Source organism: Abrus precatorius, unplaced genomic scaffold (genome assembly GCF_003935025.1).
Source record: "Abrus precatorius isolate BTA unplaced genomic scaffold, Abrus_2018 Scaffold2, whole genome shotgun sequence".
NCBI classification, from domain to species: Eukaryota; Viridiplantae; Streptophyta; class Magnoliopsida; order Fabales; family Fabaceae; genus Abrus; species Abrus precatorius.
The window spans coordinates 610374-631638 of NW_020874362.1; the positions used below are offsets into that span (position 1 = coordinate 610374).

Below are 21265 nucleotides of genomic sequence, written 5' to 3' on the forward strand. Positions count from 1 at the left end.
AAGACGATAAAAATACGATTTAGGATTAAAATAAAAATATACTTCCTCCAAAAACAAAATGTCATTTTTTTGGGTAGAAAATATCGAAGTTTAAATAGCGAATCTCCGCTTTCCTTTCGTTGGTGATGGTGACAATGGATTGAGGTAAAAAGGCGCCTGTAGAATTCGAATGTATCTAAAAAAATCCAAAATTACAATTTAAAAAAAGTCAAAACGGGGTCGTTTGACATCCGTCACGTTGGCAACACTTTCAGGAGGAAAAGTTGGGAGCTCTATACAGTGTGAGTAGTAAAGTGCATTTCTTTTCTACCTTCAATCTGTCAAAGACGCGAATGCACCGCACATATTCCCAAAAGCAAAGGGAAAGAAAAGAATAAGCAGAAGTTAACGGAGAACTCTGTAGAAACGTTTCTAAGAATCAGAGCAACGATCAGTGAAGCGAAAGGTTTTAGTTTGAAGAACCGGTCGCGGAGTCGGAGATGGAGATTTCGACTCCTCGTTCTTCAAAACCCTTGTCTATTACTCCTGGTTCTAGGGTTTTGAGAAGCCCTCTCACCGATGAACAGATCTGGAAGCGCCTCAAAGACGCTGGCTTTGACGAGGAATCAATTAAGCACAAAGATAAGGCTGCGCTTGTTTCTTATATCGCTAAGCTTGAAGCTGAGGTTGGTAATTTCCTTTTTTCTTTTTTTTAATTTCAATTTGTTTGATTCGAGAGCTTCTGAGTGAATTGAATTGGGGGAACTGTTAATCAGAAGAGGCATTGCAATCAAGTTTCTTGATCGCGTAAAACGCGAGTGAATGAATGCTCACAACTAGTTAGGTAAACTGTTATGGTCGGGGATTTTAGATTGATTGGCTTTTTGATATTGATTGTGGTTGGATAATTTAAGTAATATTCATTAATAATCTGTGAGATGGCTTATCTTCTATAAGAATACTTTAATGATGAGCCTGATGTTCGATATAGCTTCATATGGTATCTTGTTTATTCTGTTGCTGCTTCGTTGGCTCAGTCCAACTATGAACTTGCTTGATAAGTATGGGCTTAGTGGTTAGATCCTGTATTCGTGTTCCTTAAACGTAATTTGTAGTGAATTAGCACCTGGTAATGTTGTGATTGGATAAAAAGCAAAAGTCAGTGCTTGGAATTTTGGTGTATTGGTGGGAAACTCTGGATCCACAGCCATTTTCCCTCTTATAGAATATGATGTATTATGGTTTTAGTTTGGATTTAATTATGATACATTGAGAGTGCAGTTCCTAGTGGAATAAGGCTTAGTTGTTCTTGTTGAGAGTGCAGTGTATCAAATTTCAATTTTAAATTACCATTGTTTTATTCCCGTGGCAGTGGACTATGTAAATCCTATATAGTCTCCCTTTTGCGGAGGGATTTACCTAAGCACCTCCTCTGGCCTAGGGGATTAGTCTCACAGGTATGCCTGTCAAAGACCAACAAATTGAAGTTTTAAATCTGTCCTATTTGTAGCCCCAGAATTTAGAAAGGTTCTTGTCATTCCGGGCTGTTAATTAGGCCAAAAATCATTTGGTTGTCCACTAACTTAATATTACTTTCATCTTTTTTATGTTCCTCCAGTGACTGTATATCCTGGATTCCTGGTGCATATCACAAGTTACAAAACTTGGTTTCTTTAATTGATTGCTGAATTTCTGCTCTTTTGCATTGTATTTTTTTTGTCGTTTGAAGAGTTTTCCATTAATTTTTCTGCTTGGTTGGTTAACGTCCATCACTTACATGAGCAGATGAGAAATTTGAATTGATGCTTAATTTGCTGGTACTGGGAACTAGTTTATTATCACAGAAACGAACTCCTTTCCTCATCAATTGAGTTTCATTTTCAAGTGAACGGTCTACAAAAATAATTATGGGGTATTTCATTTTTATAAGATACAGTTAAACCTACCTGCTGTTAGTGCTAGCAAAATTAATTATTCCTCTCCCTCTTTCACTTTGTATCTAACCTGTATTTTTTCGTAGCTATATGATCATCAGCACCACATGGGCCTTCTCATATTGGAGAAAAAGGAATTGTCTTCCAAATATGAGCAAGTGAAGGCCTTGGCTGAATCATCTGAGTTAATGCATAAACATGATTCAGCCATGAATAAATCTGCATTAACTGAAGCAAGGAAACGCGAAGAAAGCTTGAAGAAGACAGTTGGCGTCAAAGACGCATGCATTGCAAGTGTAAGTTTATTGAATGTTTCTTCTCATCCCCTGAAAACCATATAAGCTAGCTTTTGCAAATATTTGTTTTGCTCACACTTCTAGAGTATCTTTTATTGCTTTTTGTAGCTTGAGAAGGCATTGCACGAGATGCGTACTGAATGTGCTGAAACAAAGGTTGCAGCTGATAGTAAATTTGCTGAAGCATGGCAGCTAACAGATGAAGCACAGAAAAAGTCTACAGAGGCTGAAGCCAAGGTGCGTGCTGCAGAATCATTGCAGGCAGAGGCTAACCGATATAACAGTGTTGCAGAACGAAAGCTTCGTGATGTTGAAGCACGTGAAGATAACCTCAGGCGGCAAATCATATCTTTCAAGTCAGAGTATGTTACTTATATATTTATAATAAATCATGTTTGGATTTTTCTGCTGACTTGCTACTATCTCCCTCATTCATTTTTGCAATCTCGAGCACATAGCTTCAGAATAGGTTGTGACTCAACATTGTGCTGGTTACCTGGTTTTGATCAATCCTGTGCATTTCTTATGCTTATAGACATATCATAGTTATAGATGATGTGAAAAGCCTCAAGAGAAAGAAATTGATGGGTCAAATTTTGTTTATTGCTTCAGGTTCTATGGCTTAATTTTTCTTCTACTTAATATAATTACTTATTTTATGACATCGTACAATTGTAGTAAGGCTGGGTTGTTGTTTGTACGACATCATACAATTGACCAGGTTATGAATGATGCTGTGCATCTGACAGTTAATGTACTTTTGTTTTTTAACATTTTGCAACACATTAACTGAACATGTGAAGTTTTTTTTTTTTAAATAGTTCCATATGGTGTGTATGTGATTTTAGTCTCCCTGCAATGATTGAAATTTTGATAGCTCCATTTTTTCCAGAAATTAAGTTGATCTCTCTCTCTCACCCACCCCCTATCCCCTCTTACAGTTGTGATGAAAAAGAAAAGGAGATGATTCTTGAGAGGCAATCTCTTTCTGAAAGACAAAAGGGTTTGCAGCAAGAACAGGAAAGATTACTTCAATCACAAGCCTTGCTCAACCAGAGAGAGGATCACCTTTTCACTAGAGCTCAGGAATTAAATCGTCTTCAAAAAGAGCTGGAGGAGACAAAGGTGAAAATTGAAAAGGAACATGAAACTCTCCATGACAAGAAAACCTCCCTAAAGCTGATGGAGGCAACCTTAACACAACGAGAAGAGGTTCATATTTGAAATTTCTCTGTTGGCTCAGGATGAAACTGGTATTAAGTATTTATTAATTTTTTCTTGTTCATGTGTGGATTTATGTTGTGAAAACAGGAACTTACTAAATGGAGAACAGAGCTGAACAAGAAAGAGCAAGAGTTACTTGAATTTCAAGTGAAACTTTCTAATAGAGAATCTGTATGTTCTCTCACCATTGTTTATTTTTCATCTTAATTTCTGATCTTTTTCTCTATTTCATTATTCTTTTATTTCTGTTTGATGGAAAATGTAGGATGAAACTCAGAAAGTTATTGCTGGTCAGGAAGCCACATTAAGAACCAAAAAACATAATTTGGAAGTTGAGCTACAAATGCAGCGCAAATTGGTTGAAAATGAAATTGAGGCGAAGAGAAGGGCTTGGGAATTGAAGGAGGTTGATCTTAAACAACGTGAGGATCAAATCCTGGAAAAGGAACATGAATTGGAGGTTCTGTCAAGGACATTGAGTGAGAAGGAGAAGGATCTGGTGCATTTGTCAAGTGCTCTTGAAGAAAAAGATCATAGGTTGAGTGCTACTGAGAAGGAGTATGAATTAAACAAAGCCCTTCTGCAAAAGGAGAAAGATGATATTGACCAAGCAAAGCATGATCTGCAGAAATCTTTGGCATCTCTGGAAAATAAAGTAAAACAAGTTGATATTGAAAGAGAGAGACTGGAGGCCATGAAAAGTGAAACAGGGGACTTGTCAATTTTGGAAGTTAAGCTAAAGGAAGAGATTGATCTTGTAAGATCTCAGAAGTTGGAGCTTTTGACTGAGGCAGATAAGCTGAAAGCTGAGAAGGCAAAGTTTGAAGCTGAATGGGAGCTTCTTGATGAGAAAAAGGAAGAGTTGCAGAAAGAAGCAGAATTCATAGCAAAGGAAAGGGAGGCAGTTTCCAATTTTATTAAGAATGAGCGTGACCAGCTAAGAGGAGAGAAAGAAAATTTACGTAATCAGTACACCCAAGATTTGGGCTTTCTTGCCAGTGAACGGGAAAAGTTCATGAACAAGATGGCACTTGAACATACTGAATGGTTTGGCAAGATGCAGAAAGAACGAGCAGATTTCTTACGGGACATTGAGATGCAAAAGCAGGAGCTGAATAACCTCATTGAGAAGAGACGTGAAGAAGTGGAAAGTTATTTGAAGGAAAGAGAAAAGGTTTTTGAGGAAGAAAAGATCACTGAACTCCATTACATTAATGCTCTTAAGGAGAAGGCAGCAAATGAGTTGGAACAGGTCTCCATGGAGATGAAAAGGCTTCAAACTGAGCGGGCTGAGATAAATTTGGATCGTGAACGGAGAAATAGGGAATGGACTGAACTGACTAACTGTATTGAGGAACTTGAGGTTCAAAGAGATAAACTACAAAAACAGAGAGAACTGTTGCATGCTGATAGAATTGAAATTTATGCCCAGAGTGAAGAATTGAAAAAGTTAAATGATTTGAAAGCTGTTTCTGATGACATTGCTATCAATGAAATGCTTAAATCTGATATGGAATCTAACCGAAAGAAAATCTCTGCAAGGAAGAACTTGAAGCATCAAACTCGAACACAAGCTGGTGATAACATCAGCAAAGGGTTTGATGATACTCCAACTGTGCAGAAGTCATCTGTTGTTTCTCCTCCTAGCCCTGTTCGTTTCTCATGGATAAAACGATGCAGAGAAATGATTTTCAGAAATTCTCCTGAGAAGCAGCTCATGAGAAAAGTAGATTCTCCTCTGGTATCTGATTCAGGTAACATTAGCAATGGGCAAGAGAACTTGGAAATTGACAAACCACTTGGTAATTTTAGTAAGGGACAGCAAATGGGATTTGCTTGTGAGGAACCTAAAGTAATAGTTGAAGTACCCTCTCGTGATGAAAATGCTAACAGAACAAATGAATTTGAATCTGAGACTAAAGACGTGAATGGAAAAACTGCTCTCTTATTTTCGGATGAACATCCCGTGGGCAGGCGGAAAAGAGGCAGGGGGAACTTGACTAACAAAGCTGGTGATCCACTTGTAGATCTGGGTCAAAATAAGAAATCAAGAGCAGAAGATCAAACAAATGAGAATCCTTTAGACCAGGGCCCTCCCTGCTGGTAAAACTTGTCCACCAAATCAATTTATTTTTGAACATATAGCCTATTTATCAATATTCATAAGTAGTCTAGCTGCAGCGTATTTTTAGAAAGTTGCTTATTGATTTTGTTTTCAGTGTGATATCAACCCAATCAGATGTGTTAGATGTCCCAAAGTTAATGCCATCAAATCAAGCACTAGGGATTACTGAAGAAACTCGTGTAGTAATGATTGATAAGGTTATTCATGTATCAGAAGTGACTTCTGAGAAAGTTGATGCTCTCATCATCCCAAATCAAGAACCAAGAGATAATTTGCAGAATCCTACATCGGGAGTGGGTCAATGCAATCTTCATGGAGAAACAATTGATCAATCAAATGCTAAAAGTAGACAGGAAGATATTTTTCCTTGTGCCTCTAGTGTATTGGGAAGCACAGAAGAAATATCCAAAGGAAACAATGGACAAGTTTCTGAGCACTGTTAGTGTTAGGTAGTGATTTAGAATTAACTTCGCTTCTATATACTGCAGTTTTTTTTTGTATTTTTTTTCCAGTCTAGTTGTTTTCAATTTATAGACTGCTTTCTTTTGTTTTGTTTTCTGCTTAAGTTTTGCCCAGTTCTTCGATCTTCATGCAGGTATTGTTTGACTGATGCCAGGGACTGTAGATGAGGAATATGAGCATTGGTACTGATAATTCGTGTGGTTAGGACAAAGTATATATTAGGAGTGTGTGAGGTGGGTGTGTCAATACTGGCTAGCCGTACATTCCTCTCAACATATTTCCTGTTGACGTTGTTAAAGAAAATGTCGCATCTTGAAATATACTGTGTTGATCGGATTCGTGCTCTTGTAATGCAGGATGGCAAAGGAGTGACTCTTCATTTGTTGGTGACTTGCAGCTGGGTATGTATGTAGAGTTAACTAGGGGATGTATGCTGTGTGTTAGCGCTTCATGGATGTGGTTGCAAATTGCAATTTGGGGGGGGGGGGAGGATTCTCTGTTGATATCATAGTACGTAAAGTAGGAATGTTACGTGCGCCAAAAAGAATGAAGCCAAAGAAAAATAGTAGAGAAGTGAGATGCAGCCAAGGGTTCTTTACTGGCAAAAGTTTACATGTTGGTTTTCTGATTCAGTGAGTTTTTCTGGTATGGTTTTGTTTGACGTTTGGAACCCTCTAGATTTGAGTTTTTGACCCAGCGCTGAATGTCATCGTGTAGCAATTAATAGTAATTTTGCGTCTACAAACATGAAGGTAGTCAGAATCCCATGTATCTGAAGTTCCTGTTTAGTATTATGTGCTTGATATTGTGCTGATGAAGGTTGGATTCTTTAACAAGTCACCGCCTTAGTATTCAGGAGTTCGCACGTTGAATGTAATGCAAAGCAAACAAAAAGAAATCAAACAAGATTTCTTTCTTTCTTTCTTTTTGAAAAACACGTTTTATTGTAGATTGATGGTTAAAAGTAGAATTAACTTACATTGACATCATATTCAATGGGAACAATTGATTTGATTTAAATTGGGTTTTCCTAATATTTCCTATCAACTCATTTTATAAAATTACCATGCCTTAATGCACTTATCTGTTCGAGTAATAATTAATTTGGGTATATATTCTTGAGCCATCTCCGTACTCTAATGGTATTTAGATATTTTATTTGAATTTATTATCGACACTTTAACGAAACTGTTATTTTATTTTATATTTTAACTGTAAAATATAACAAATAACATTTAATCAAGTTTAAATGTAACAATGAGTTGATTACAATATATAATAACATATAAACAATGCTTATACCAAATACAATTAGAATAAATTTAAAGACAACATAAAAAGTTTATGAAATAATTAATTTATAATTTCTTAAGTTTGGTAAGTTTTAATTAAAATTATTTTTAAATATTTTTTTTATTATAACAGTGAGTTAGCAATAGGGATTTTGAAAAGTGGATGACAAAATGAATATATAATATAATCTATAGGATTAAGAGAATTGAAATGTGTAATTATATTTTTATATTAGGCTTAATTGTATTTTTAATTTTTATACTTTGATATCCATGCAATTTTGGTTTCTCTAGTATTAATTGGTTACATTTAATTATTTTATTTTTTTAAAAAACAATTAAATTAAGTCCTCTATCCCAAAATTTTATCCAATAATTAATAAAGATGTAATGAATATATCATATTTTATTAATTTAATAAAAGCATAAAATATTTAAATAAAAATAAGCTAAATTAGTAAGTTAGTCCCCTAACTCTTAATTTTATTTTGGTTTAATTTTCTATTTTTTTATTTCAGTTTAACTTAAAAAATGTTTTAAATAAGTCTTATTTTTTTAAAAAAAGTTACGAGTTAACATTCTTGACAAAAAAAATAGGGACTTGTTAAAACACTTTTATAAGTTAATAAATCAATTTTTTAAATTTAGCCATAAAAATAAAATGTATAAAATATTTATTTATTTTATTATTTTATATATTTTTTTCTTTATAAATATGCATAAATCAATGATATATTAGTATTTTCCAAATAATGTCATAACTATAAAATATTATATCAATGATTTATGTAATTTTATAAATAAAAAAATACATAAAATAATTAAATATTAAAAAACTAGAGGCTCAAAAGTGGATCAAAATTACACAAATGTTAAAATATAGGAATGAAAAGTGCAATTAAGCCTTTATATTATATTAAAAAAATCATGAAACTTTGAGATCTATCACTATATGTAGGAATGTTTTCTTGAAAAACTTAGAGAAAAAAAAAATTTCTTCAGAATGTTAGTTTCTGAAGATATTCTTTTAAATATTCATATTTAAATCTCACATTTTTAACTGAAGATTTTTGAAAATTTTGAAATAATTTTCCTACCAAATGCTCCCTTTACATTTTATAATTTTTTTTTGACTTATTTTTGTTTACCGGACAAGACAAAATAATACTACCTTTTGTTTTATTTATCTTTTAGGAAAAAAAAGTTTACATAAATCAATAAAGTCAATTATTTTGTTAAAATTTAGTAATTTTTTAATATATCTTTTATTGATAATATATTTTACCTTTGAACTACTCAACTAGTATAATAATTTATTTATTATAATTTTCATATATAAAAAAAATAAAAATTAATTTTATCTTAAAATTTCTACATGAACAAGGAAATAAAAAGAAAATCTTATCTCTGTGTACAATTTATGTACGTATAATGGTATAAAGTGAAAGAAAAAAAATTGCTGAAATCTGAAGAAAGTTAATACCATGACATAAGAAAAAAAAAAGAAAGTTAATTTCAAGGACCATTTAAGAGTCATATAATTTTGTTGGGCTAAGGGAATATTAGGTAAGAAGCCTTTCAATGAGTAGGACAGCATAATGTAACTTCAAAATCTTAAGGGCATAGGTACATGAGTCTATTTTTTTATAAATTCCTAACTTACTCATATCCCATTTTATGTGGGACTTAATTCACACTTGATTCCAACACTCCTCCTTTAGCTTCCTCCACAGCAAAAGTTTTTTTCATCACGAGTATCCATGGTTTATATTACATGGGCTGTCGTCTACTCAACAATACTTTTTGTACTGCTTCACACATTGACCATGAGTTCATACCATCGACTCTCTTGATCGCGGTTCATCTACTCATGTGAGTCTGTCACCTTAGAACGGCTCTGATATCATTGTTGGGTTAAAGAAATATTAGGTAGGAAGTTTTTTAATGAGTAAGACATCACAATGTAACTCTAAAATTTTAAGGTCATGGATACATGAATTTATCTCATTATAAACCTTTAACTTACTCATATTCCATTCTACGTAAGACTCAATTTATACTTAATTCTAATAAGTTTATTGGATTAAAAAGTTAATTTTATTAAAATATATAATTCTAATTTTACAAAAAAAAAAAACTGCGTTGGTTTAATTTTACCCCGACGTTAAACTCACTTTTGATGTCAAATGATTATCTGGATGCTGGTTGGTCAATTATAATCAATCTGTCACTACCCAACGAATAATTATGACTTATTTTAGAGCGGTGAAAAACAAGGAAAATGGGTATTAAAATTTAGTGCGTTTGATATATATGAAGTTAAAACCTCGTTCTAAGGAGAGAACAGTACCAATATTATAAACACTGAACTTCAGTTTTGTACGAATAATAATAATTGAATGATCAACAGTCTAACATTCATTAAATATGAACAATTATTATTCATTTCAGATGATTTGATAAGAACACGAAGATTATGACATGAATGATAAGTATTCATCTTTGGATGGTCTATATTAATGATTAATAGTTAATGATGCCATGATTATTTTTGGATAAGATATCCTGTTCAATAAATTTCTTTATTTAGTATTTAGCAATAATAATAATTAAGATTGGATAGAGTTAACATATAAAAAAATAGAAAGGCATGACACGAGTGTGAGTCATGAAGCATTAACATTCAATGAACCGATCGCTGAGCACTAATGGCTGCTACAATACAAGTAGAAGATAATGAAACAGAGAAGATTGTAGAATTGAGAACACAAACACACGTGAACTGCACAACCTCCTCTGTTCTATAATTCTTGAAGAAGAGACATAGAAATGGAGAACAGCCTCAATATCCGACCAGGCATTCAACATTGTTGCACGATCTTCCCCTCACACCACACGTGTCTTCTTTTCTCTAACTTGAAGCCATTCCCCAAAGCCACTCTTTCCTCTCTTCGTGTTCTGCGAACTGCTTCACCTCCCAGGCTATGTGCCGGCACTGCATCTCATGCCCACAGGTCCCTTTTTATTTCTTTTATTCTAAGGACTCCGAAGCACAAAACAATTTCAGATATATGTCCCAAATCATAGTCTTAAATCTCGTAACCATTGCCGAGTTTTCCTCATATTTGAGGTTTAGCTCAACTTTAGAGAACAATTATTTGTTTTAAAAGAAATAAGCAATTTTTTTTAATTAATAAAAATAAATTATCTTGGAGGTAAATGCTAATCATTGTATTAGTTAAGGAACAAAATGTCAGAAAATATTATTAATAATACTTTTTTTTTTTGGTAATTTATAATATGTTTTAATTTAAATTCTAACTAACAATTTATTTTCCATTTCTTAACTAACATCATGTACTGGTTTGCAAGATCTGGTCTTTAAATATTGAAGTTATGTACCCTGCTTCTGCATGTTGGAAACTTACTTAGATTTGAATGCTCTCTTCTTTCTTTTTTATGATATGAGATGGTCATGTTGTCTAAGAAAAGATATTATTAAAAAGATAGTGTCAAGTGATGATATCCTGTTTAAGAGAAGAGCATCCAAATCCTTTTCATTTATTTTAAGTTGTCTTTCCACTCACGCATTTGTCTTGATTTAGTATCTCACAATGCTTTTGTGAATGCAGCAGTGAAACAAATGAACTAGCTCAGGTAGAGTGGGACAACCTCGGATTTGGTCTCCAACCCACTGATTATATGTATATCATGAAGTGTCCACAAGGTGGAAGCTTCTCTAATGGTGAACTAATGCGTTTTGGGAACATTGAATTGAGCCCCTGTGCTGGAGTTTTGAATTACGGGCAGGTAATTAAATCATTGAATGTTTATACTAAATCCTATGTATCCGTAATTAAGGTATCAAGTTCCCAATACAAGCTTTTGCCGAGAAAATTTTAATTTCAACATTTGAACTCATGTTTTCTCATAATTCTCTTGGTGGATTTACTTTTGATGTATTTTATTACTTCACATTTGAATCTGTTGAAGGAAAATACTTTTAGTTGTTCTGATAGTGTGGTTTCTGTGTGTTTTGCTTGTTATTATATTTTGCAATAGACCAATAGTGGCACATGTTCACGTGTAAGTGGCATGTCTCTTTCATCAGGACAAGGACCAGAGCTTTTTAATTTTAGAAAATAAAGAACTGGGGTGACTGATATTAGGATTTGGTTTAGTTGTATAACACTTACATACATACACACATATATGCACACATGCATGTAATGTATTAATGTATCTGAATCTAGTAATTTGAAGAATTCCAATCCATTTTAACAATACCTTTCTTCAAATCCGTAAGTTTGTGTTTGCCAGGATCTCACATTGGATGTGATTCTAAGCAGGAAGTTCTGATTCACATCTTCAATGAATGTTTGTAATTTAATTTTTCTGCTTTAGTTGGCTGTGACTAAGGATTAAGGAAAACTTAAGAAGCTAGTGAAGTTGCAATAATCAAACATGGTCTAACACGAATAATGATCAAGAATTGAAGTCTAGTTACTAGAGTGTCCTTTTCATGTAAATTGTATCCTATATTTTTTTAGTAAAGAATGTCTGTCTCTTCTTGGCAACCGTAGGGACTATTGGAAGGTTTGAAAGCTTACCGTAATAAAGATGGGAACATACTTCTCTTTCGCCCAGAAGAAAATGCTATGAGGATGATGATGGGGGCAGAACGAATGTGCATGCCATCACCAACTGTGGAGCAGTTTGTGGAAGCAATAAAAACCACTGTTTTAGCTAACAAACGTTGGGTAGTGTAGAGAGCATTATCATTACCATATAAAATGTTATAGTTGTACTGGATACAGATTCACTTGTGAAAAATTTATTTTAGGTTCCCCCTCACGGTCAAGGCTCCTTGTATATCAGACCATTGCTAATAGCAAGCGGAGCTATTCTCACTGTTGCACCTGCTCCAGAGTACACCTTTCTAATATATGTTTCACCTGTTGGAAACTATTTCAAGGTATGTGATATTTATTGCTTATTTGAAATATGGCACTTTTATGTTTATATTATCGTTCTTCATGATGTAACTAACAAATAATGACTTAGGAAGTTGTGAAGATTACAAAAATGGATGTAACATCAGGAAAAAAAATGTATTGTTTTGTTAATGTGACTTATAATGAGCGTGTTTGTAGTTTGAAAAGGTGAAGAAAAATTTGTAGAAGTCATATAGGGTCCCAGAATGTTTTTCTTTTATTTCTTTGATTCATTAGGACGTAAAGTATCTGAGCAGTAAAGATTAAACGAAAAAGCAAGAGAAAGGTTGAAAGAAAGAAGAGAGTTGTGTGAATTATAGAAGAGAAGTGTTTCTCATGATTTAATTAATTTGAGTACAAAGTATCCTTGTATAGATTGCAATGATGATTTAATTGATCAGCAACTAAATTTCAACTCCAGAAACTAACAGCTAGTTTATCCCACCCTTTGCTAGAACATAACGAGACCAGACTAAATAATCCTGTGTGCATAAGTTATTTTCTACATTTGCAATTTATTATTTCTGGTATTATTATTATTATTATTACATAAAAAAATTGGTTTTCTTCTTTGTCTAGTATATTTTTGTTGCATTTTTAAAGATACTTACGATAACCCTTCAAAAGTTTATAGTTAACATTGTCATGACAGGAAGGTTTGGCAGCAATCAATTTGGTTGTTGAGAATGAATTACATCGTGCGACTCCTGGGGGCACGGGAGGTGTAAAAACCATAGGAAACTATGCTGCAGTAAGCTATCCTTGCATGTCCTTCTCTTTTCTCTTTCTTGCCTGCTAAAATTTGCTTTCCAGTTGCTATGTTCTGTTTACCTTAAAATGTATATGATCTGCTATTTTTAGACCGAAGTTTTCCTCAATTTTTTCCCATATAAATCAGAAACTGTTCTTCTCTCTCTTCACTTATATATATATATATATATATATATATATATAGAGAGAGAGAGAGAGAGAGAGAGAGAGAGAGAATTGAAAAGTATTGATTTTTGTATATGTACAAGGATAACATATGATTGCATGATCAAAGATCTACGTTTACTTTGTTTATGATATTTATACAATTTATCCTTTTTTTCAATAGAGACTTTTAAGCTCCGATATTCAGTCTAACCAAGAGCCTTGCATGTCATAAATACTTGTTAAGCAAATCACATGCATTTTTCTCGTAATCATGATATTTCATATGAATATTATCCTATTGTAAGGATTGTGCAAACCAACATTTATAAAAGAAAATAACTCAGAAGGACACCAAATTAATTACATAAACTCATTCTCCATTTATAGACAAGAGAGGATGCTAAAAATCAAACTACACCAATCATAATAAAATTATTACAAACATAAAAGCATTCTAACAAAATATTGTTGTATTCGGTTTGAAATTTGTTCAAGCATTTTGGGCATGAAATAAAAGACATGATCTCGCAAATTCTGAGTTAAACTGGACTGGAAAAACTGATTTACTTTTAGAAAAAAATATTTTTTAACAATAGCAAAATCTTGCAAAGGAAGTGTCATAAGGATGTGAGGAAAAAGGTGCAAAATAGATAATGACAAATATTGATTTTCTTGGTTTGGAAAGTAAATTACGAATCATATTATGGTGTTCTTTGATATGCTTCATAATAAAATTAGTTCTTTTTAGCTTAAAAGCTTGAAGATCTAGATGCATTTTAATTTTGAAATCCTTTGTAATACTTTTTTCAAAAGATGAACAATCCCACAGAAATCTCCTTATCCAATTCTTTGACTTGTCCAAAAAATATACGATTAGACTCTTTAAAGTAAAAATGTAGCTTAGTCAAAGGAAAATATATTTCTTAGGAATGTATTTTTCTAAAGGAAACTATCGACCACAGTCTCATTTTAACTTATAATAGTCTTAGCATTATTTAAATAGTACATCTTATAGCCTTTTTATCTTGTACATAGTCAATAAACATATTCTTTGATTATCTCTTAATCTTTCGTAGTTTGATACTTGAAAACAAGCAATACGATACTAAAATAATCAACTTTGATTTAAAAATTTTTAAACATATTTTTAGTTCTTAAACTACATCTTGTCATAGTATGAATATTTCTATTTTTTATCTACGTTACTTTAATTTGTTAATGCAATTTAGAAACCATGCAAATCTCATATTCTTACAAAATTCATTATATTTTTTAATATAAAATTTTTATCTCTATCATATTTTATGACTTTGATCACACAATTACTTTTTTCATTAAAATTTAAATTTTTTAAAAGTTATAAATATTTCAAATCTTTGTTTTAGAAAATAAGCTTAATTTTTTTTTTTACTAAAATCACAAATAAAGAATAAGAATTATATATTTTATCAGAGGACGAAAGTGATTAAGTCATACACATTTATTATGTCAAGTGTTAGAGATCTTTTTAGTCTTGAGTCACTTTCTTTAGAAAAACTTCTCCTTGTATATGTGTTAAGGTGAAATGCTTTACTTAATTAATTGAAATAATTGATAGAAGACATATCCTTTCGCCATCTTCTTATTTTCTATAACCTTGACAACTCTAAAATTTAGGTGTTCATGATTCATCTTTTATGTTAGCCTTCAAGTATTTAACATCATTAGTTTTATTTCAAAATAAATATATTTATTTTTTTTCATTTTGAACATAATTGCTTTGAAAGATCAAATTAGAAATTTAATAACCAAGGCATAAACAATAATTTTTATATAAATTTTATATCATTTTCAACGAGTTATTCCATACTCAATATCTTACTTTTTAAAACATAATAAACATTTATAATTAATTTATGAGAACTATTTTTTTTTTAAATATAAAATCTCCAAAGAATATATTCTTCTATCTTTTTCCCCTAAACTGTGAGAATTTTTTTCTTTTCATTATTATTAAACGTTAATAATAAATTTTAATTTTTTTATATGTCATAAATAAGTTAATCTTCTCTTTAATATTTGTTCTAAACTTCCAAGTATTAGATGACGTTCATGACAATTAAAACTTTTACATTAATTTATTATACTTTCTTTTATTATTTTTTTTACCATTATTGCCCTTATCACTTTTTTTTTAATCACTTTTACTAGATTTGTTACTTATTTTACTATTGTGAAAATCATCATAGTTTCTTCCTTTTCTTGTTGGCTAGGATGACCACATCCTCATAGATATTTATTTCCTTCTATTTTCTTTGCAAGAGACTTTAGTTTTAAATATCTACTTTAAGAGTTTCTTTTATTCTTTTAACTTTTTTCTTTCATAGGCTTGAAGGAAATTCATTAGTTGGCCCACAAACATTTAGTTTAAAAATATTTTCATTATTCAATTGCACAAATCAAGTAATCAAATTTTGTATTTAAAAAACAAAAAATATTTTTTTACTGTACGAACTTTCTCTACCTATTCTTTATAACCCTTTATTTGGTTGAAAATCACCACTTTATATACAAAATTAAAAATAGTGTCAAATTCTTTCATATGTCAAGATTCAAAAATTCTGCATATTGTTGATGGATAAAGTCAAGTCTTGCTTGATCCTTCTGTTTTGTGTGTTATAAACTCTTTCATATTGTTGTAATAAAGCTTTTTATAACCTCTCAAACATTTTAAGAACTTAAAAATTTTCACACAACAAAAATATTTATCATAATTTTTACTAATAAAATGAAATAATTAAAATTTAATTAAGCCATTGCTTATTATCTCTCAGCTTTCAAATGTTTTTCCTAACTCTCTAGATCAAACTTTAAGCACATATACCTTTTTGTTAGAGAAAGAGAAAGGATAATTTCTATTACTTTCATCATACGTGATACATGAAAGTGATTATTTAATTATATAAAATATAGAGTAGCATTTTTACTGTTAGACATAATTGTTACTCATTGCCATTAGTACTACACGTAAATGAAGTAAAAATATAATGGTAATCATTTGACTCTTTACATAATTAGACTTAATTTTCAAAAATAACTCATAACGTTTTGACTTAGCAATAAGCATAACCTTTATTTTCTAATTATTTTCTAAAAAACGGATAAAACTATTTTTTTTTCATGCTACAATGTCTTCTATTTTGTCTTCTCGTGAAATATTCTAACTTTAGATTGACATAACTTATCTTTATAAAAGTTATTTAATTGCAATTGGATAAGTAATCTTTGTGGATATCTTTAAAATTTTTATTTATAGACTTGAATGCTTTTTACCTTGCTTTTAATGTTTTCCTTTTTCTTTATGTTTAGTCTATACAAAATTATCCTTTTGTAGGTTTTAAAAGCTCAATCTGCAGCAAAGGCCCATGGCTATTCTGATGTTTTATACTTGGATTGTGTGTACAACAAATATTTGGAAGAGTGTTCGTCTTGTAACATTTTTGTTGTTAAGGTATTATGCATCAAGAATCAATTTGCATTTTATATTATGCTTACATGCATAAAGAAAATTGTCTCATTTTATCTTTATTTAATAAAAGGTAGTTAAATTAATAACTTAATCATAATCATCATAGATTTTAGTCTACTTACATATTTTTATAAATTTTCAAATTTTCTAAATAAGCCCCACCACTTGCTTTATGGACTAATTGTTATGCATGCGAAGCTATGACGTGACTTTCTTCAATTAATTGGTATTTTGTGATCACAAGTTATAACTAAATTTGCTACTATTAATTAGAATCCTCTAACTATCTTATATTTGTCTCTCATATTTTTACTCTTCTCAAATGAAAATTTTAATATTATTTATAAAACTATTTGAAACATTGTAGTCATAATTTCAAAATTATTGTCATTTGGAATGATATTTATTGCTTTAGAATAATACTTGACTTGTACTTATTTCATTATTCTGGCCTTTTTTTTTTTCATTTTATTGTAGGATAATGTTATTTTAAGTCCTATTGTTAGCAAGACTGTCCTACCTGGAATTACTCGAAAAAGTATAATTAGCATTGCACGAATGCATGGATTTCAGGTAATAAAATTTCTATTAAGATATGATTGATGGATATTTTTGTAATTTTCAGTAAGCTACTCTTCTCAAATTCAATTTGCAAAAATTTAGTAATGAGAGTAATAAATGAAAGGTATGGTTAAAAATTTTATACCTTGTTGAAATTAATGTATAATACTACAATTCAAATATTGTCTTGTCCAATTAATTTTCCTAATATTTTAAGTTATGAAGATTACGACTTAGTTGTAAGATATACATTTTAAGAAGTTGTCAATGTAGAATACTTAAAAATATATAACAAGGAATAATTTTTATGAGAATTTTTTTTTTCGTTAAGCAAAATATATATTATTAGAGAGAGTTCAAGGGAAACTCAAAACCCATATACATAGAGAAAAAAATTAATACTTATTCAGAAAAATAAAACTAGAAACATACTTATGTAAAGTTAAGACAGAAGCAATTTCGTGGGTTCAGATACCAATCTGCTAACAAAATAGCTTCTCTCTTACTAACAAGTGATAGTCATTTTTAAGACTTCAAAATAATAGAATCTATGACTTCCTTCTCATCCAAAACACCATTGAAAAATATTATTCTATTTCTATGTAACCACAAAGATCACATTATACTCACCCAAACAATTAATAAACACATCTCTCATCTTTTATTGCAACCAACACTAACCCAAGAAAGCAAGTGAGTCGATAAATCTGAAGAAAAAACCAGTGAGAATCCAAGCCAACGTGCTGTAAAATACTAGATTTGATATGAAACTGAGCACATTAAAAATAAATGAGTTGGAAGTTCTCCCAAATCATGATAGAAGCAACAAGTTATATCATCAATTTGAACACTACGATCAATCAGCAAACTTTTACAAGGAAGTGCATTCAACAACAATTGTCAAGAAAATACTAGACACTTAAAAAGGACAGTCCCTTTCCATAATCTTTGCAAGGCGTCTGTCGTACATTAATTTACACTATTAGGACCACTAAAAAGTTCAAATAGTCATGAATACACAGATTGCACTGAATAACAACCTGAAGAATCTGCTTTCCATACCCATTTATCTTCTGTTGCACTTTAATAGAAACTCCAACGACAAGCTCTAACAAAAGATTAAAGCTTGAACTCTTATGTTGAAATAGTCATCTTCGCCAACTAACATCCCAAATCCACCTATTGCCATCATAAAAACTATTCTCCAATACATAAAATTCAACATTCCTCGCCACTGCAAACAATCACGAAAATGCCTTACACAACCGTACTCCACCTACCCACTTATCTATCTAAAAAAGAGTGTGCAAACTTGCCCCACATTCCTATCTAACCATGAATTTTCTTGATGAATACTCTCTAGCAAATCACGCCACCACAAAGAATATTTGTTGTAGACTAATGGACGCTGAATAACAGAAGCTAGTCTGCCATATCTAGCTTCCAACACCCTCAACCACGATAAATTAGAACAATTAATACCTCGCCACAACCATTTACCAAGAAACGTCCAGTTAAACCACTACACATTCTTAATGCCCAAGTCATCATTCTTCTGCGGTCTACAAACTGTTTCCCATTTCACCTAGGGAATTTTGGATTCATCCTTAACATCTTTCCATAAAAAATTTTGTTGAATAGTGACAATCTTCTTTATCACCGACTTTAGTGCTTTAAAAAGGATAACGAGTATAATGACAATCTTTATAAGAATGTTGATTCGCTTAACATAATGGATGTTAGTAATTTACAAATATAATGTATATGATGAAAAAAATTTATTTGAAAGTTTAAAAATAAAATATATTATTATAACTTTGTCTGTTGATGAGATAAATCAATCAAGTTGGTGTTAGATAGTTTTGTTATTTATAATTTTGAAATTTATTTTTTGTATAGTTTGTTACAATCATAGGAATTTGTTAGTATTGTACCTATTTATATCTCATGTATCCAATTATAAACGAATACAACTTTGAATTGATTAAGAAAAAAAAAAACAAAGAAACTATCTATTTGATAAAACTACAAGTGAGTGTAGAAATGTTAATTGTAATAAAGCTTGATTAGACTTTAAAAATTGCAAGTAAAAAATCTTGATTTTTTCTATTAAAAAAAAATGTTGTTGTACACATTTTTTAGTGTTGGATAATTTTTAGATATAAGGAGTAATCCAAGTTTTTAGTGGACCTATTAGATGAAAGGTAAATACAAATTTCTCTTGGGAGCATAAAATGTGAAATATCTTGCTTAAAGATGTTCCATGTTTAATCCGAATTCCATGATCTAAGCAAACTTGTAGATAAAAATATTATACTGTGTTTTTGTTTGTACTTGAATATAGATCTTCTTACAATATTGTAGATGTTAATGTTAATGTCTCTTATGCATTTATCATGTACTACAAAATATAAAGTCAAAAACTTATAACATATAATTCTTGACACCTTTTTTATTTGTATCATTTAGATTATTTCTTCTTCTTTTCTTTTACGAGAATATTTAGATAATGTTTGATTAATAAAGTCAAATTTTGAAGTTATACAAAACTCAAACAAATATTGATAACAAAATAATCTAAAGAAAATAAGATTAACTCACTCAACTAACAAAATTTGTAACAATATTATCTTTTAATTTCTAACCATGTAAAATAGATTTGTAAACCTTTCAAATCTTTCGCAACATTTTTAGGTGTTTCTTAAGTTTCTTATCTTGATTCCTAATTACGAATATAACAGGATTTTATTTTATTTTATTTAAAGATAATGTTGCTTTAAATTATTAAGTTACCTTACACTTTGCGACTTGTTATTTGTATCAATTGTAAGTACACAAATTTATTATTAATATTATCATTTTCTCAAGTGCCACCTATTTATGTAGGTTGAGGAACAATTAATTTCAGTGGATGAATTGTTAGAAGCTGATGAGGTCTTTTGCACAGGGACAGCTGTAGTTATATCACCTGTATGCAGTGTCACTTATTTTGGCAGGAGGTAAGTTTTAATCATTATCAAAAATAATTTTTATTTAGTGCATTAACAATTAGTTCACCAATTATATATTTTATTATAAACCCATTTAATGCACAATATGCTTAGAGATGAGTTAACATCAAATGAAAATTTTTTTGGTTTAGAATACTAGAAATGACAAATTGAATTGATAATTAATATAATTATTTTAATTTTTGTAGGGTATCATATAAGGACGGTGGTATTCGAGCAATGTCACAACAACTTTATACTATTCTTATAAAATTACAAATGGGTTTAATAAAAGATGAGATGAAGTGGATTATTGAGCTTAAATAAGTATTCAAAGGTAAACAATAGGTTACAAGTCCAAAATCACATACAATCCTTACTCAATTAGTTTTACTTTTGTATCTAATGAGATACTATATAGATAGTTACTTTAATGGGTGTATTATTATTGTATGACTCTATAAGCACATAAATGGTATTTGATCTTGTTAAAATTTTAAATTAACTACAAATATAATTAAAGTGGAGTTTATAAAAGTCATTGCATGAGCTAACTTTTAAGATTAAGTTAGGCACCGTCAAAATTTGAGTTAATATTAAAATTTATCACGTGTTACCCTGAACTGTCCTAAATCAACCTAACTCATGATTTTTTTGGGCCAATTAACCTATCTTCAATCCAACTTACCTAACTATTATAGATTTTAAACATTTTAAAAAGTTTTCAACCAATGGGTAAGTATACACGCCAATTATAACAAACGAAAATGTTTTTAACCGTTTTAGTATTGTTCTCATAGAGACAATGCTTACAAAGCACATTAGTAATATTTTTTGAATGTTAAATAATGCAATTAAATAGAGTATTTGACTTCAAAGTAATAAAAATTGAAGTAAATTGATAAGAGAAAAAAAAGAGAAATCATATAGTAGAGTTATAAAGAATTAAGCGTGAAGCTTCAGTTTCTTCTTACGACTATCT

General features: G+C 30.6%; 2 protein-coding genes across 6 annotated transcripts; both read left to right on the plus strand.

The window, feature by feature from the left end:
* Positions 1–274: 274 nt before the first annotated feature.
* Positions 275–7096, plus strand: LOC113857875 (protein CROWDED NUCLEI 4). Of its 5 annotated transcripts, none has more exons than XR_003503312.1 (9): positions 275–665; positions 2000–2209; positions 2318–2571; positions 3151–3421; positions 3521–3604; positions 3699–5536; positions 5653–6007; positions 6154–6253; positions 6377–7096. XR_003503312.1 is itself a non-coding variant. In XM_027490124.1 (8 exons), exons 1-7 carry the CDS (start codon positions 480–482, stop codon positions 5999–6001), a joined length of 3192 nt encoding a protein of 1063 aa, XP_027345925.1. In that variant the 5' UTR covers positions 275–479; the 3' UTR covers positions 6002–6007; positions 6377–7005. The 5 variants fall into 5 exon arrangements, 1 of the variants encoding a protein (XP_027345925.1); XR_003503311.1 differs by having other exon boundaries at positions 6175–6253; positions 6377–7032; XR_003503313.1 differs by having other exon boundaries at positions 5772–6007; positions 6175–6253; positions 6377–6948.
* Positions 7097–10106: 3010 nt separating this feature from the next.
* Positions 10107–20610, plus strand: LOC113858401 (branched-chain amino acid aminotransferase 2, chloroplastic-like). The gene is made up of 9 exons (XM_027491053.1): positions 10107–10326; positions 10945–11122; positions 11896–12072; positions 12156–12287; positions 12959–13057; positions 16598–16714; positions 17210–17305; positions 20180–20292; positions 20493–20610. The coding sequence occupies exons 1-9, from the start codon at positions 10142–10144 to the stop codon at positions 20608–20610; spliced, it is 1215 nt and encodes a 404-aa protein (XP_027346854.1). The 5' UTR covers positions 10107–10141.
* The last annotated feature ends 655 nt before the right edge of the window (positions 20611–21265 follow it).